This window comes from Alnus glutinosa, chromosome 8 (genome assembly GCF_958979055.1).
Source record: "Alnus glutinosa chromosome 8, dhAlnGlut1.1, whole genome shotgun sequence".
Classification (NCBI taxonomy): Eukaryota; Viridiplantae; Streptophyta; class Magnoliopsida; order Fagales; family Betulaceae; genus Alnus; species Alnus glutinosa.
In genome coordinates, this window is record NC_084893.1 from 7,261,726 (window position 1) to 7,279,698 (window position 17,973).

The window sequence follows — 17,973 nt, forward strand, 5'->3', positions numbered from 1 at the left end:
CAATTCTCACAGTTATACAACCATCATGCATAGAGAAAATCCCAAACTAAAATACAATTAAACCATTGTTACTTGGAAAGGGCTACATCAACACCCTATTAGGAATTTAATCGCTCATCGTGGTGCTGGGATGGCCTCCTGCCATGTTCTTCTCCTCTTCAACTTGTTACGCCTCCGAGAAGAATTTTCTGTCTAAATCTAAGCACAAGCCCAAGCACCCAACACACCTTCTCTTGAAGCTTAGGGGTCTATTTTTAGGGAGCACACAAGTCCTAGAAGCCCTTGGAATTCCAGAAAAATTGCTCTTGAGTCTTGTTGTCCAAGTAGGAGATTGAAACTTCAATCCAAGTAGGAAAAGGATTCCAAATTCGGCCAGAATTGCGGTATTTTATTGCGGAGCTATTTTAACATAGTAAACATTCGAATTAGAGAAAAGCTATTTCTGACATATTTGTTAAATATTTTATTAGCTTTCCAACGTCATCAATTTCATTGCAATCCGATATCTGACCCAAAAGTTATGATCCAAACACTGAGACATATGCAAAATCCAAATTTGAATCCAATCCGATTTTGACTCTTAGTGGAGAAATTCCGATTTAATCATTCACTTGATTTGATTAAACTTAACCACATTATATAGGTATTCTATTATGATTGGTTAAGCTTAAACATATCTTCTAGGTCTTCTCAAAGTGTGCTTTAAGCCCAAAATCAATGAAATTAATTGCATCTTTATTTAAAACCTGAAAACAATAAAACAACACAAAATCAAACAAATAACAATGCTAAGGAATTAGCATATATAAGTTAAGGGGCTTGAATGTGCAACATTCGATGCTTATCACTCAGGTACTAAAAAATAAAATTTTTAAAATTCAATGACCAAAAACGTATTTAACCCAATAAAATTTGAGTATGACCCGACCCAGATATGTTGTGTGTGGTGGGTTGCAGCCCATTTTGCAAGAGTATGGGTTGATACATTGCACTTTCTACTAACATAGTTGACTTTCCAATTGTTGAAGTGGTCCAGCACGTTCCAAGAGTCACTGATCAAGCTTCCATATCTTCCCTGTCCTCTATCAGTAGAACACAATGCTATCACAATGGCCTGGGCATCTCCTTCTAACATGAGCGTGTGGAAACCCTTATCTCAGCAGAGTTTTACCCTTTCTCGTGCTGCATATGCTTCGGCCATAGCTGGGTTGGTGAGGTGTGGCTTATAAGAACACATGGAAGCTAGCACCTAACTGATATGATTTCTCACGATGATACCCACCTCCATGTATTTGTTATTTCGGTTGATTGCCACATCCCAGTTCATTTTTGTCCACCCATGGGGTGGTTTGTTCCAATTGGAGGGTTGGGTTGCTTGGCCTCGGCGAGAGGGGTTTTATTGATCTTGAACCATTTGGAATTCTCTAATCACTTCTTTGGCGCTTTCTACCTGGGAGGTTGGAGGCAAGATTGTTCCACCAAATACAATTCGGTTTCGTCCCATCCACAACTTCTGTGCCACCACCGCTAGGAGTTTAAGATCCTGGGTCTCTAGCCGAGCGAAAAGTTGCTCAAAAATATGAAGGAATTCCCCCTCTTTCGATCACGCACTTCTGGATTCCTCGAGTACATTCCGCCCAAACCGCTGTCAATGCTTCACAACTCCATAATACATGGCCATTGGTTTCATTCTTCCTCCCGCACAATGGGCATAACAGGTCATCCACCACTTTGCGCTTGAAAAGCTTTTTTTTTAGGTAAGATTTCATTATATCCCTTCCATAGAAACAGTTTGACATTGCATGGTACTCTTAACTGCCATATGCATTTCCATGTAGAGTTGGACTCCAGGTTTCTTGAACGACTTCCTTGGTTGCGCTCCCGTCTCTCCATTTCAAGGTAATATGCACTTCGAACTGAGAAGTTCCCAGTTTGTGTACTTGCCCATACGAGTGTGTCAACTTGCTGTCAGGGGCAAATGGTCATACCACAAATCTGTGCTGCCACATTATCTAGGAAAATGCTATCCACTAGAGGTATATTCCACCAGTTTTCATACCTGAATCAATTAATTCATTTAATCTAGCTTCCCTGCACATGAAATAATTAGAGGACTGGCTTAATGGGATGATTGTTGATGGTACCCATTTATCCTCCCAGATTCTGATATGTTCCCCATTACCCACCTTGCATATCAACCCCTCTTTTAATAGCCCCTTAGTATTCCATATGATGCACCAAGCATAAGAAGAGCTGTGACGTCCCACATCGCCTGGAAATGAGGATGTGCTTATATGTATAAATGCACAATTTATGACACAACGCGTTTTAAAGCCGTGATGGTCATGAACCTATCAGAACTCCGCAGTTAAGCGTGCTTCTGCGAGAGCAATCCCAGGATGGGTGACCTCCTGAAAAGTCTGGTTTGGGGAGCCAAAAGCGGACAATATTGTGTCATTGGGGGTGGGTCGTTACAAGGGCTGATGCAGCAACTCTATGAGATCACACAATTGAATAGCATAAACTCTAACTTTTAACACACAAACACACAAGTAGAACTTTGAGAAGTCTCATCTCAAGAAGAAAGTGGCCGCTGGGCAATTTTATTCAATAATCAATGTTTAACCTGCTTACAAAATAACCTTATATAAGAGCCACCAAAGGATTAACAACTCATTTTGCTCTACGTAATTCCTAGGGCCAAGCCCATTATTGAACAAAACATAATATGACTAACATAACAAAATAAAGTACTTTACGTGTTACCCAAGTAATCTGAAATTAAAACAAATCAACCCACTTCAACCCATGCAGCCCAATGGTCCGCTATCAAGCTCCCGTTCTACGTATGACCGACTTCACTCTCCCCTTCGAAGTGGCTTGTGATGCCTCTCATTCCGGTATTGGGGGTGTTCTTAGTCAGCAGGGCCACCCCATTGCCTTTTTCAATGAGAAACACGTAAAGTTCTTTATTTTGTTATGTTAGTCATATTATGTTTTGTTCAATAATGAGCTTGGCCCTAGGAATTATGTAGAGCAAAAGGAGTTGTTAATCCTTTGGTGGCTCCTAAATAAGGTTATTTTGTAAGCAGGTTAAACATTGATTATTGAATAAAATTGCCCAGCGGCCACTTTCTTCTTGAGATGAGACTTTTCAAAGTTCTACTTGTGTGTTAAAAGTTAGGGAGTTTGTGCTATTCAATTGTGTGATCTCATAGAGTTACTGCATCAAGGGCGCTTCCCCATGGTAGTATTTTTCACCTCCAGGGTAGTATATTTCACAGAGAACCCTTGTTGCCAAGGAGTCTTGTTGTTGCACCAAACGCCATCCTTGCTTTGCCAAGAGTGTTAAATTGATACATTCTAGGTCACGGTATCCTAGTCAACCCTGGTCTTTCGACTTCCCCATCCTGTGCCAACTCATCCATGCAATTTTATCCATATTTTCTTGGTGTCCCCACCAAAACTTTGATATAATTGAGTTGATATCCCTATTGAGTGCCTTAGGAAGTTGGAAGACACTCATAATATATGTGGGACCGCCTTTTGGAGAATTTATTTACCTGCAAGAGAAAGAAACTTCTCCGTCCACCCATTAATGTGACTTCAGATTCTCCCTTCCATACTATTGAAGGTGCTGATTTTGGATCGTCCCATAATAGCGAGGAGACCCAAGTATTTTTCATATTGTTGGGTGGAAGATACCTCGGCTATGTTTAGAATTTGGGTTCGGACTTTCATCTTGGTATCACGGCTAAAGAACACAGAAGTCTTCTCTCGGTTGATCATTTGCCCCGAAGCCACCTCATAGCAACTCAATAAGTTTTGAACATGTTCCCACTCTTGGATGTTAGCTCAACAAAAAAGGAGAATGTCATCTACAAAAAGAATATGGTTTATAGAAGTACTTCCCCTAGATGTAGGAACACCTGTAAGTCCTCCATCTCACTTAACTTGATGTAGCATGGAGCTCACAGCCTCTGCACAAAGGATGAAAAAGTAAGGTGAGAGTGGATCACCTTGTTTAATGCCACGTGTAGGAGTTATATTGCCATGAGGTTAGCCAATAGTAAGGATCGAGTAAAAAACCACCTGGACACATGTCATCATCGTAAGGTGGATCCAATCGGCTGCAAATCCCATCTTTCTCATTACCGCCTCAAGAAATCCCCATTCCAAATGGTCATAATTTAATGGGTCACTTTAGCACATTTAAAAATTTACAAAACTATTTTAAAATCGACCGTTAGTTGAAGGCTTTTTTTTATATATATTTTTTCCTTATATCTATTACGTTAAATACTCCATAGTTTTGAGCAAAATGATATATTGTTCTCAAATTTTTCCTTCCCCTTTTGTTTGAGAACACTTTTTTCTTCTCTCTTTTATTTTTTTTTTTCAAAACAAAAACATCAAACAAACAATTAAAAACCCAAAACAATAAAATAAAATAAAATAAAAACTACTTTTACCGATTTTTTTAAACAATTTTTTGTAAGTCAAAGTAAACGGATGGGTTGGTGTGACGTTAGAAAGGGTGCAGCCAATAAATAAACGTGGTTTTGCCCAGTCCTTCACGCTCCACTTAGGAAGTCATTAGTCAGATCACCACAGTCCGTGTCGTTGAAAGCTTGCCGTCTCACATTTCCACGAACTTAATTATCTGTAGCTTGTATACTCTCCTTCCTTTAGACGGCAACATGGACGGAGAAAATCCGTCCAAATCATGCTGGGAGTGGGACCGAGTTTAAATGGAAAGGCAACGCTTTAAAGTCTTGGTGAATATATATTAAGCTAGAAATATAACTAAAATATTATAATATGTACCTATAAAATAAGGAATATTATATAGTATTGTTTAAAGGAACAAATTAACAATGTGTTATTATATATAATTGAGGGTTGAGATTATAGCGTGACACGTTTTAATAATTTCCTTTTTTTAAAAAAATAATTTTTAAGTTTTATATATTTGTATTTTTAATATATAATTTTTTTTTTTTACTAAGAGCGACACATGTCATTATTATATTGGTGCTGAACAGAATTCGTTAAGTGTTTTGACGAAATTTGACTGCAGGAATTAAATTATTATTTTGGCATACTTCGATGACCTAAGAATTATTTTTTATACCGTAATGAACGATTTGAAAATTTAAGCCAATCACATGAACTGATTTGCATTTATCAAAAAATAAATAAAAAAAACAAATGAGTCCTAGCCGTTTGAAAATTTAAAAGAATCCGTAAATTTATCGTCTAAACAACAATCACAGTATGACACGTGCCATTTACAATAAAAATACCCAAAACTTGATTAACAGAATTAAAAACTATGCATAAAATATATATTAAAAAAAAAAAAAAAAACATTAAGAGTGGCCGGCAACCCTCATTTCGCCAAAGAAAATAGCTTGATCACCTGTGCGTTTTTTATCTTTTCTTTTCTATTTTATATATATATATTTGAAGGCACTTCTTATCATTACCCTGACACGTTATTTCAAACACTTTTTTTTTTTTTTTATTCACCCAGTAGGCCCATTCCTATCTTCTTCTTTTTTTTTTTTTTTTAGCTTTTTTCCAACTCCGACAGATTTGGTGCTGGTTTCAGGGGATGTTCTTTGATAGTGGAGTCAAGGATGAAGGACGCCTTCGCCTGATTCCAAACAAGCGGAATCCATCTAAAAATGGAATATTCAATGAATCAATTATTAAGTAAATCAAGATGTTATATCTATGTTTTTTTTTTTTTTTTTTATCCTTTTAATAATTAGGTGATTATTTTAAAATTATTATTTGATCAAAATTTAATAATAATTAATCATAAATTTAATAATAATTTTAAAAATTATGTGATTATTAAAGAGACATAAATATAACATTTAAAATTAATCTTAATTATTTGAAAAAGTCGGAATTTCCATTGCAATTGTTATTTCAGTGTGGTATCTGACATTTAGAAAATAGCAGCAGGCAATCAATTAGTTGGATGGGGCCTCTCACTTTATGTCAATATCAAGCCATTCAATTATGATATGAATCAAATGATCCAACGGTCCAAAATCGCTCAAAGACTTGTACAGTTTTTGTAGACTTGACTCGGGTGTTGACTCAAAGACATTTCAGAAGGTTCAATATGCACTAAATAACGCGTCCTCTTAACGGGTTTGACTACGCGTTTTTTATTTATTTATTTTATTTTTTAACCTTGTGCGTGTTGAAGGGGTCGTGCCAAAAATCCCCCCCCCCTTTTTTTTTTTTTTTTTCTTTTTTTCTTTTTTGAAAAAATATAAATATCCCCGGTAAACTATCACATTATTGTGAATATTTTTTCAAATTATCAATTGTGTCAATCTCACACCTAAACTATCAAAATTAAACTACTCATTCAATGGTTAGTATTACTAGAATAGTCAAGTTTTCTTCCCTCTTCCTACACATTTTTTATTTTATTGGAAATTTTTCACTTAACTCCTACAAACTTAAATTACGTTTACAAACTTCTAACGAAATGATGAGATTACAAATTTTTGAAAGTTCATTGCATTAAATTAAGAGTTTTTAAAATTTTTTTTTTTAAGGAAAATTATTAAAGTGATGAAAGTTCAAAATGTTCAGTAAAGTTTTCTCTATTTTATTTTAATTTTTTTAACATGGAGAATTGGATTGAAATCAATTTGCAAATTATGCTCCGTTTGTTTCGGCGTAAAATGATTTCTGAAAAATGATTTCGGCATTTTCCGGTGTTTGGTAGGGGCAAAAATAATTGTCAACCGGAAAATGATTTCTGTTTGACCAAAAATGCTTAGTAAATTTCGGAAAATGATTTACGCTTTTTAAAAGCGTAAATCATTTTCCGAAGACGCCAAACGCAGTCGATCTATTTTAAACGGCACAGTCGACCTTCACGTTCAAGCAGCCGACCACCATCGAAATATTGCCGGTATCGGAATCCAACATCCGTTAATGTCGCCGGAATCTGGCGACGGAATCCGGCCACCTTCGCCGGAATCCGGTCAGCCAGATTCCGGCGACCAATCTGACCGGAATCCGGCCATCTGGCCGGATCTGGCCAGAGAGCCGGATTCCGGCCGGCCCTGGCCAGGGAGGCCGGTTCCCGGCCGGATCCCGGCCGGCCCTGGCCAGGGAGGCCGGTTCCCGGCCGGCTCTGGCCAGAACGGCCAGCTGGCCGGACGGATCTGGCCAGATCCGGCCAGATGGCCGGAATCCGGCTATCCCATAATTCGACGAAACTGTCCGGATTCCGGCCTTTACGGATCCAGCCAGATCCGGCCAGCCTGCCGGGATCCGACCTCTCTGGCCAAATCCGGCCAGATGGCCGGAATCCGGCTATCCCATATTTCGACGAAACTGTCCGGATTCCGGCCTATATCTCGAATTCTAGTTATATTAGCCGGAATCAGGTGAAAATAGTCAGAATCTAGTCGGTCAGTGACGAAATCTCGTCATCGATGATTTTTATATTATTTTACATTAATATTTTTATGTTGTAAATAAAAATTGATTTTTATAACTTAATATGATTGAATAAAAATATAAAAAAATATTTGCGATTTTCCGTACGCGCCAAACACCGGAAAATGCTTTCGACGGAAAATGGTTTCCTGAAAAATGACTTCCCTGAAACCATTTTACGACGGAAACCATTTTACGTCGAAACAAACGGAGCATTAGTGTAAAGGGGCAATATCGCCAAGCAGCTAAAAAGTAAAGTGCCATTTGGTAAATATTTACAAAACTCTGTTCACTTCTTAAACACCGAAAAACGTTTCTCAAAACTAGTTTACCAAACAAATTTTCATTTGTGGCGCCACCACTAACATAATTTTTAAAACAAATTACAAAACTCTTCTCAAAACTCAAAACTTTCTAAAAGTAGATAAATAAACCTCTTCGGTCTTGTGTGGTGGCCGCTAGTTAGTTCTGGAGGCCGGGCAATTAATAACATTTTAAATTATTTTATTTATTTGTTTGTTTTTTATTTTATAAAAATATTTTAAATTTTTGTAATCTTTACAAAAGTCTTTCAAAAATTTACCAAATTAATTCTTTTAACTTTAACCTTTTTTGAAACACTTTGCAAACTCAAAACCCAAAATTCTTTACAAAATTTTACCATAGAAGTCCGAAATTAAAAGTAATGCTACTTATTATTTTTGTCCTCATTTTGTTTTCTTAAAATTAATGTAATTTTTAAAATTATTATTAAATTAAAATTTAATAATAACCCATCATAAATTTAATAGTAATTTTAAAACGAACGTCGATTTTAAAGATTAAGTAGAGACAGGATGGTGATATGGATTATGGAGATTACTCCGAAATTTCTCCTTCCAATGGGCCTCCCCGTCCCAAAAATTCCACAAGCGGGGCCGCCTACTTCGCTATAAAGTAAACAAAACCACCACCCAACCTGAGCCATTGAACTCCTCAAGACACCGACCGACACACCTTGACGGAAATGGCGACCTCTCCCCACCTCTCCCTCCTCACTTTCTTCTCCCTATTCCTCCTCACTCAGGCGAGATTAATTCTCAACCCTTCTGATCTCAAAGCCCTCTCCATCATCCAAAAACACTTGGGCCTCGACGGTCACCAACCTTACCTCTCTACCAAACCTTGCATCACCCCCGGCGTATTCTGTGAGAGGAGACTCTCAAACAACAACACCTATGAGCTCAGAGTAACTAGACTCGTCTTTAAATCCCAAAGGCTCACTGGGTTCCTGTCACCGGCGATCGGACGGCTCTCTGAGCTCAAAGAGCTCTCTGTTCCTAACAACCAACTCGTTGACCAAGTACCATCCCAAATCGTTGACTGCCGGAAACTGGAAATTCTCAACCTCCAAAGCAACCAGTTTTCAGGGGAAATCCCAAGCGAGTTATCCTCACTTATACGCCTTCGAGTCCTTGATCTTGCTTCCAATAGATTTTCCGGGGACTTGGGTTTCTTGAAGTATTTTCCCAACTTGGAAAATCTCTCTCTTGCAGACAATCTCTTCACTGGGAAAATTCCGCCATCCATTCGTTCTTTCCGTAATCTCAGATTCTTCAACTTCTCTGGAAATCAATTTCTTGAAGGTTCAGCCCCATTGATGGACAGGCTGGCAAACTCAGCATCCGATGTCCCAAAACGTTACATTTTAGCTGAGAATTCAAATGGAACTGGAAGAAGCAACAATACAGCACCATCTACTGCTCCAGCTCCTTCTCCAGGGCAACCACCTCACAAACATAAAAAAAATAGCAAGAGGAAGCTAGCTGGGTGGATTCTCGGATTCCTGGCTGGAGCACTGGCAGGATCCATATCTGGGCTCATCTTTTCCTTGCTGTTTAAACTGATCTGGGCGGTTGTAAAAGGTGGAGGGAGGGAACCGGGCCCTTCAATCTTTAGTCCTTTGATCAAAAAAGCAGAGGACTTGGCTTTCTTGGAGAAAGAGGATGGACTGGCTTCGTTTCAAATCATAGGAAAAGGTGGGTGTGGTGAGGTTTACAAGGCTGAATTGCCTGGAAGCAATGGCAAAATGATTGCCATAAAGAAGATAACTCAACCTCCAAAGGATGCGGCAGAATTGACTGACGAAGACAGTAAGCTTCTAACCAAGAAAATGCGTCAAATTCGTTCGGAGATTAATACAGTGGGTCAAATTAGGCACCGGAATCTTCTTCCTCTGTTAGCCCATATGAGTCGGCCTGACTGCCATTACCTTGTGTATGAATTCATGAAGAATGGTAGTTTACAAGACATGTTGAATCCGGCCCCAGACGGCAGCACTAGAGATTTCGATTGGTTTGCTCGGCTCAAGGTTGCAATAGGAGTGGCTGCAGGGCTTGAATATCTTCACATGAACCACTCCCCGCGGATAATTCACAGAGATCTCAAGCCTGGGAATGTACTTCTGGACGATGACATGGAAGCTCGAATTGCGGATTTTGGGCTTGCAAAAGCCATGCCTGATGCTAATACGCATATCTCCACTTCCAACCTCGCCGGAACTGTGGGTTATATAGCACCGGAGTACCACCAAACACTGAAGTTCACAGACAAGTGTGACATCTACAGCTTTGGGGTGTTGCTGGGGGTTCTGGTGATGGGAAAGCTCCCATCTGATAACTTTTTCCAGGAGACCACCGAGATGAGCTTGGTGAAATGGATGAGGAATGTCCTAACATCGGAGAATCCTAGACAAGCGCTTGATCCAAAGCTTTTGGGAAATGGGTTTGAGGAGCAAATGCTCTTGGTTTTGAAGATCGCTTGCTTCTGTACCTTGGATGACCCAAAGCAAAGGCCTAACAGCAAGGACGTTAGGTGTATGCTGACTCAAATCAGGCACTAGCTAGGCAGCATTAAGGATATGTTAGAGAATGAAGCGAAATAATCACGCTTGTGACCAGCAATATTTGTTTTAGTAGATCAATTACATGTCTATTATGTGTTATTATTAAGGAAACCGTTCTATGTTATGTGCTTATGCGCCTTATGGCAGCGTGTTGATTCACATGATTAATTTCAAATTTTTTATGAATACCATGTCCTGCACTTGGGTAAGTCTAATGCTCATAAACTAAAGGATCATATTTACATTTTTTTTTTTCTCAAAAATCTTAGCTTCCAATTCTTCCACTTGTTTATGCGAACGGGAAAAGTTATAAACAGCAGGCCCGCTACAAACATAAACTCCCACAAAAAATCATTTAACATGTCTTATACCAATATTATGCACATGTCTTAGGATAATTATGTTTTTCCCAACCCTAAGTTCACTCAAAGGTGGTACCAACAAAAGATCTTCTTGCAAAAGGCATTTAGGGAAAGCTAAAATATTCCTTCCAGAAGCAATCAAAACATGTGCAGAAAATGAAAGTACCATGTAAGTGCTCTGCCTTTTTTTTTTTTTTTTCAATGAAACAAATAAAGTGCTATCTTTGAAACAACCAATAACGTTTCACATTACTGCCTGCTTTTCAGTCTTTAACCTTTTATTTCAGAGTCTGGTTCCACTTTCCAACATTCTCAATCATGGAGGGAGTATTCTAAGCAGTATGAATACCAGTAAAGGAAGGCCTAGCTTCTACTCCTCATGACAGTATTTAGTAATCTACATATATTTAGGCACATATTACCAGAGATACCAGAACAAAACATAAGTCAACACTTCAGTTAGTCATCCACCAACATTGTGTGAACAAAACAAAAAAGATCCTCTTTTTTTTATCAGGCAAGCAGATGATAGAATTTATCTGAAGGTTCACTTGTTTAACCGAATAGAAAAAGACCTAATGATTCAGTTTAGAAAATAAACGTTTTCGGTCCTGCAGACTTGGAAAAAAAAAAAAAACATAGACCAAGTAAACTTACCCCTCATTCAGATTCCTTGAGTAACGTCAGACCTGTTGAATTCTGACTTCTGCATCGATTATTACGATAACTCTATTTCTAAGTATTACAGGTACAATCATTCTAGGCCCATGAATGATATCTTAATTGCCAAATTACAAAGCTTTGAGGGTCATTTACAAATATGAAATATCTAGCACTGCAAATTCATTTGTAATGGAGGATCATAAAAAACAATATGATGAGCTACTAGCTTTATCAAGATGAATGAGAAACCAATAATTCAGTATGTTCATAGCAGGCCACTTCTATTACCTCTTTCACTGGAATACTAGTCAAATACTCAAGTACAGAAAGGAAAGACAAGTCATCACGTTTGTTACTAATACATTAGAAATGAGTTTAGGCAGACAATTGAATGCTACAAATAGCACAGTCCCTACCCTATTTGGTTGATTGATATTGATGAGAACCAATTTAATTGAAAGGGATTCTTCAATATACTTTTAGTTAGCAAAGAACAAATAGCTCCAGCTGGAAAGTTGATTTGAGAGATTGTTTTGCGTATGTAGGTTATTGCATGGAGAGAGAGTGAATAAAAGAAACATAGGTATTGAAGTGAAATATAATACAGTATATTCAATCTTGATGACAATAAAAAATGATCATACAAGGCACGTTGCTCATGAGAAGAGATAATAAGGCGCAAGACATTGGTGAATTTCACTAAGGCAAACCTCCAAAAGGTTTAGAAAACTGTTGATCTCAATTTCTATGCAAGTGAGCATGAACTGCAAGAGTCTTCTAGAATTAATAGATGCTATATAATATTCTCAACATCTCTGATGTCTCAGTATACAATTTAAGAATATTTTGTATAATGCTGCCTACCTTTCTGTAGTGCAGTAGCTTGAATATGTATAGAACAATCTGAGAGAATACAAGTATACATCAACTAGGACTGTACCACACAGCCGTGTACTCTAGAGAATAAAGTAGTATAATTTAAACACATCACTCTTCTGATAAGATAGAAGAGATCTAACTTATATCTATCTCTAACTCTATCACAAACTAACTCTAGATAGAAGAGATCTAACTCTTATCTAACTCTATATCTTTAGAATCACAAACTAACTCTACATCTTTAGAAGAGTCCTCAGTTGAAGAGTTGTTTGTGCTAATACGCCCCCTCAAACTCAACGTTGTAGGCAACCGAACGTTGAGGTTGGTCTTGAGAATGAGGAGGGCTGCAACCAAAGGCTTTGTGAGAATATCGGCAAGCTGGTCTTTGCCGGAGATAAACTGAACATTAAGAGCTTGGGAGGCAACCATGTCCCGTACAAAATGATAGTCAATTTCTATATGCTTAGTGCGAGCATGATAGATAGGATTTGATGTGAGATATGTAGCTCCAATGTTATCACAATACAAAACTAGTGGTCGGGAAGATTGTACACCAAGATCACCAAGAAGAGTATGAATCCATGTTATCTCGGCTGAAGTATTAGCAAGGGCTTTATATTCGGATTCAGTGCTTGAGCGAGATACCATTGGTTGCTTCTTTGAACTCCATGAGAGGATTTTTTGCCGAGAAGAACACAATAACCAGAAGTGGAACGTCGATCATCCGGACAGCCAGCCCAGTCAGAGTCCGAGTAGGCTGTGAGCTGCCGTGAAGAATGCTTGTGAATGCAAAAGGTATGATCAATTGTAGACTCCGAATAGCGCAGGATGCATATGACTGCAGACCAGTGAGAATCCCTTGGATCTTGCATGAACTGTGAGACTTTGTTGACCGCAAAAGCAATATCAGGTCGAGTAAGAGATAAATACTGAAGAGAGCCGACTGTGCTGCGGTATAGAGTAGTATCCGTAATTGTCGAACCATCAAATCGACTAAGAGTTGTAGAGGCGGACATTGGAGTAGAGACAGACTTGATAAGAAGCATATTTGTCTTAGTGAGAATATCATGAATGTAGCGCTGTTGAGAAAGATGTAAACCATCATTATGCCAAGTAGCTTCAACTCCCAAGAAGTAATGTAGAGGTCCAAGGTCTTTGAGAGCAAAGGAGGAGTGTAGAGCACTTATAAGTTGAGAAATAGCTGCTGTGTTGGAACTGATGATGATGATATCGTCTACATAGATAAGCACAAAAATGATAATACCAGTTGCTTTGTAAGTGAACAATGAAGAGTCAGCCTTGGAGCTTTGGAATTTGAGTTCAAGAAGTTTAGCACTGAGGCGCGAAAACCATGCACGTGGGGCTTGTTTTAAGCCATATAAGGCCTTGTGCAGCTTGCAAACTACCGTGGGATAAAATGGATGCTGAAAACCGCGTGGCTGAGCCATATAAACAGTTTCTTGAAGAAGACCATGTAGAAACGCATTGCTAACATCAACTTGATGTATTGCCCAACCTGCAGAGACAGCAAGTGCCAATACAGTTCTAATAGTTATAGGTTTAACTACAGGGCTATATGTTTCAGCAAAATCAATTCCAGGTTGTTGATGAAAACCCTTTGCCACGAGACGTGCCTTGTACCTTTCAATTGTCCCATTTGCCTTTCTTTTAATTTTGAACACCCATTTGCAGCCAACTATATTCATGTTTGGGGAAGGGGAGACAAGAGACCAAGTTCCATTCTTAAGTAGAGCATCAAATTCCTCATTCATTGCGGTACGCCATTCTGCATGTTTACTTGCTTGAGTGAAGCAAGTAGGTTCAACTTCATGTAGTGCTAGGGAGGCCGTGAGAGCCTTAGGAGTGGGATACTTGATTCGACCATCCGTAAGGATCGAAGGTTTGAAAATATTATTTTGAGATCTTGTGGTCATGGCATGAACACGGGGAGGATGTGATGGCTCGGAATCAATGGGAGAGTTTAAGGGTATTAGAGCTTGGATATTGTCAATATTTGGGGAATTTGAGATATTTGGAGACAACTCTAAGGAATGATTGTGAGGAGCTTCATTATGATGATGTGAAGCGGGAAGAGGTGATGGAGGAATTAAAGGAACAGACACAATTGGAGGCTCAGGTGGAGTTGAGAAGGAGATGATAGGAGTGGAAATTTTGAAGGGAAAATTAATTTCATTGAACACAACATGGCGAGCAATATAGACTTTACCAGAGGGAATATGAAGACATTTGTACCCTAGGTGATTTTTACTATAACCAATGAAGACACATGAGGTGGATCGAAAGGCAAGTTTGTTGGAATTATAAGGACGAAGGAAGGGCCAACATTCACATCCAAATATTTTGAGAAATTTATAATCGGGTGATATGTTGAACAGGCATTCATAGGGAGATTTGTGATGTGTGACTTTGGATGGAAGCCTGTTAATGAGATAGGTGGCAGTTTCAAAGGTCGAGTCCCATAGGGAAAAAGGAACAGCTGCAGTGGCGAGGAGGGAGAGTCTAGTCTCAACAATGTGTCGATATTTGCGTTCCACAGAGCCCATTTGATGATGGGTGTAGGGGCAGCTGAGACGGTAGGAAACTCCCATAGAATTTAGAGAAGTTTGAAGAGGTTTGAATTCACCACCATTGTCACTTTGGACCAAGATAATTTTAGTACCAAAATAGGTTTCAACAAGTTGTTTGAACCGAAGAAAAGTAGGATAAATAGCAGATTTTGATTCAAGAGGATATAACCATGTGTATTTACTGAAATCATCGACAATACTTAAATAAAAACGATTGTTATTTACAGAGGTTTGTGGAGCTGGGCCCCATACATCAAGAAATAACAATTGTAAAGGAATGCTGGAAATAGAAGGAGTGCTACTAAAATGAAGACGATGGCTTTTTCCCTGCTGACATGGAGAGCAGATGGAAGAGAGCTTGGAGGAGGTCACGGGCAATTTATTTGACTTGATAACTTGACTAGTGATAGGAGACGCGGGATGGCCCAATCGAAGATGCCACTGGTCCAAAGAAACTTTTTCACCAATGAAAGCAACAGGAGACTTGGAGGAAGCTTGATAGGTGGGCCATGGATAAAGTCCGGACTTACTCGGGCCTTGGAGGAGGAGTTGCGAGATAGAAGGTCCTTAACACAGAAATAAGACGGATAAAACTCAATAAAAACCTGGTTATCACGAGTGAATTGATTGACAGAAATCAAATTCTTTTGTATTTGAGGAACATGAAATAGAGAAAGTAATTTGAAAGCAGTTCAAGGTGTAGGTAAAATGCCATGACCAGAATGTAAAATTTTCAAACCTTGACCATTGCCCACTCGAATTTGATCAGGTCCAGTGTAGTTGTCGGCCTGTAAATTGAGGTTGGAGAGGTCATTGGTGAGGTGAACATTTGCACCAGTATCAGGGTACCATTGAGAGTCTGAAGCAGAATTAGTAGATGCCAAATTGGCATTCAGAGGAGCAGAATCAGCCGTGTAGTCTTGATCAAAGCAGTACCAGCATGAAGTAGCGGTATGACCCTGTTTTTGACAAACTTGGCAAGTGGGACGCTGTGAGGAGAATTGTTGAGGAGGTCCTCGGCCACGGCCACGGCCTCGGCCTCTGCAGCGTGAAAAATTGTTGCGGTTGCCACGGGTGTTCCTTTGAGATGGAGTAGTCTGGCGTTGTGCAGTATTGGCAGTTGATATATTGACATCCACAGCAGACTTATGGAGGTCTAAACACAGCTCAAAGGATAAGAGATAACCATATAAATCATTTAAGGATATGGAATCTTGCCTTGTGGTCACAGATGTGACTAGAGGATTGTACTCGACACCGAGCCCAGCAAGGATGTGAGTGACAATTCGGAAGCCTCAATGGGCTTGCCAATTGCCGCGAGAAGGTGAGATAAACCTTGCACCTTTTGGAAGTAGGCTGAGATGGGTTTGTCGCCTTTCTTGAGGGTCGCCAATTGCAGTTTGATCTGCATAATTCTTGATTGTGATTGAGCGGAGAAAAGAGTCTCCAAGGTGAGCCAAACTTCACGTGAAGTGGAGAGACCGATGACGTGCGGCAGAGCTTCGACGGATAGCGTGGAGATAATCGCACTAAAGATCATCCGATCTTGATGATACCAGGCTTGATAGCCGGGGTTGGCAACCAGCAGACCAGACGTTGGGTCGGCCACGAGCTGGGGAGGTCGGGGATTTGTCCCATCGACATAACCATAGAGGTTTTGTCCCTCAAGAAAGGGGACCATCAGAAACTGCCAGAGGAGGTAGTTGTCCTGACTGACTTCTGAGATACATGATGATGAACATTCTGAATAGCCGGTGGTGCGGGAGAGACAGTGGAGTTGGAAACCGGGGGGGAAGTTTGGGTACTATCCTCAGAACCGGAATTTACTGGAGTAGCCACAGACGCGGGTCTTTAAATTGGCTCTGATACCATATACAATTTAAGAATATTTTGTATAATGCTGCCTACCTTTCTGTAGTGCAGTAGCTTGAATATATATAGAACAATCTGAGAGAATACAAGTATACATCAACTAGGACTGAACCACACAGCCGTGTACTCTAGAGACTCGAGTAGTATAATTTAAACACATCACTCTTCTGATAAGATAGAAGAGATCTAACTTATATCTATCTCTAACTCTATCACAAACTAACTCTAGATAGAAGAGATCTAACTCTTATCTAACTCTATATCTTTAGAATCACAAACTAACTCTACATCTTTAGAAGAGTCCTCAGTTGAAGAGTTGTTTGCGCTAATACTCAGCTTCCAGATTTCAATTCATATCCTCAAGTAATTTCAGACACTTCCTCTCTTCATTCATGTGGACTGAGTGCTATATTTTTTTTTTTTGATAAGTAAATAAAGTTTTATTGAAAGCGTAAGGCGCCCCTAAGTACCCTGGAAGTATACAGAAAGAAACGCCTAAGAAGGCAAAGAAAAACGAACAAGAAAATCAGAATAGCTAATCGACAAAGGTGACAAAAAGGCCACCATTCAAAGATACAGCATATGAAGGAACGAAGCAACAATATCTTCCAAGGAATTCTCCATGTCTTCGAAACACCTAATATTTCTCTCCTTCCAAACACACCAAAGAATGCAAATTGGCATTATCTTCCAAACCGCAGCACTCTTTGGCCTCCCATCCTTCTACCAACAGGCAAATAAATTGATAACTCTTCTAGGCATAACTCAAGACATACCAAACCGAGTGCTATATTGAATAGGAAAGTTTTGTTTGTACTATCAAACTAACTCTGTACAAGAGCACAATCAAACTCAAGGGAAGCTATCTTCAAGGAAGCGATATTATCTCAAAGAAACCACCCAAAAAGAATCTTACAACCTATATTTACTGTACAGATATATTAATCATAAAATATGTACTGTACAGATATATATTGCTCAAAACCAGGCTCAACTTGACCAGCGTTAGTCCAATCTGGCCAGCATTTCATTTTTTCTTTTTTTCTTTTAGCTGGGCATCCAAACTGCATTAACCTGTCGGATAGTAGACAAAACTGCCGGTCTTTTACCTGACAAAGTAATGCCAACTCAGAGGACCATTTTAACTCCACAAAGTATGGTGCAGTGTTGCTAATACCACTGATGGCGATACATATATCTGTACCAGTAGTCAAGGAATAATCTACTATAACTCAAACTCATGAAC

The 17,973-nt window shown here is 39.2% G+C and overlaps 1 protein-coding gene across 1 annotated transcript; it reads left to right on the forward strand.

Moving 5' to 3' along the window:
* Nucleotides 1-8,431: 8,431 nt before the first annotated feature.
* Nucleotides 8,432-10,572, forward strand: LOC133874822 (leucine-rich repeat receptor-like serine/threonine/tyrosine-protein kinase SOBIR1). Its single transcript, XM_062312683.1, has one exon. It carries the CDS (start codon nucleotides 8,486-8,488, stop codon nucleotides 10,358-10,360), a length of 1,875 nt encoding a protein of 624 aa, XP_062168667.1. The 5' UTR covers nucleotides 8,432-8,485; the 3' UTR covers nucleotides 10,361-10,572.
* Nucleotides 10,573-17,973: the final 7,401 nt, after the last annotated feature.

What these genes read in the sequence shown, in the direction of transcription:
- LOC133874822 (XM_062312683.1), top strand. Translation starts at nt 8,486, where the DNA reads ATGGCGACCTCTCCCCACCTCTCCCTCCTCACTTTCTTCTCCCTATTC.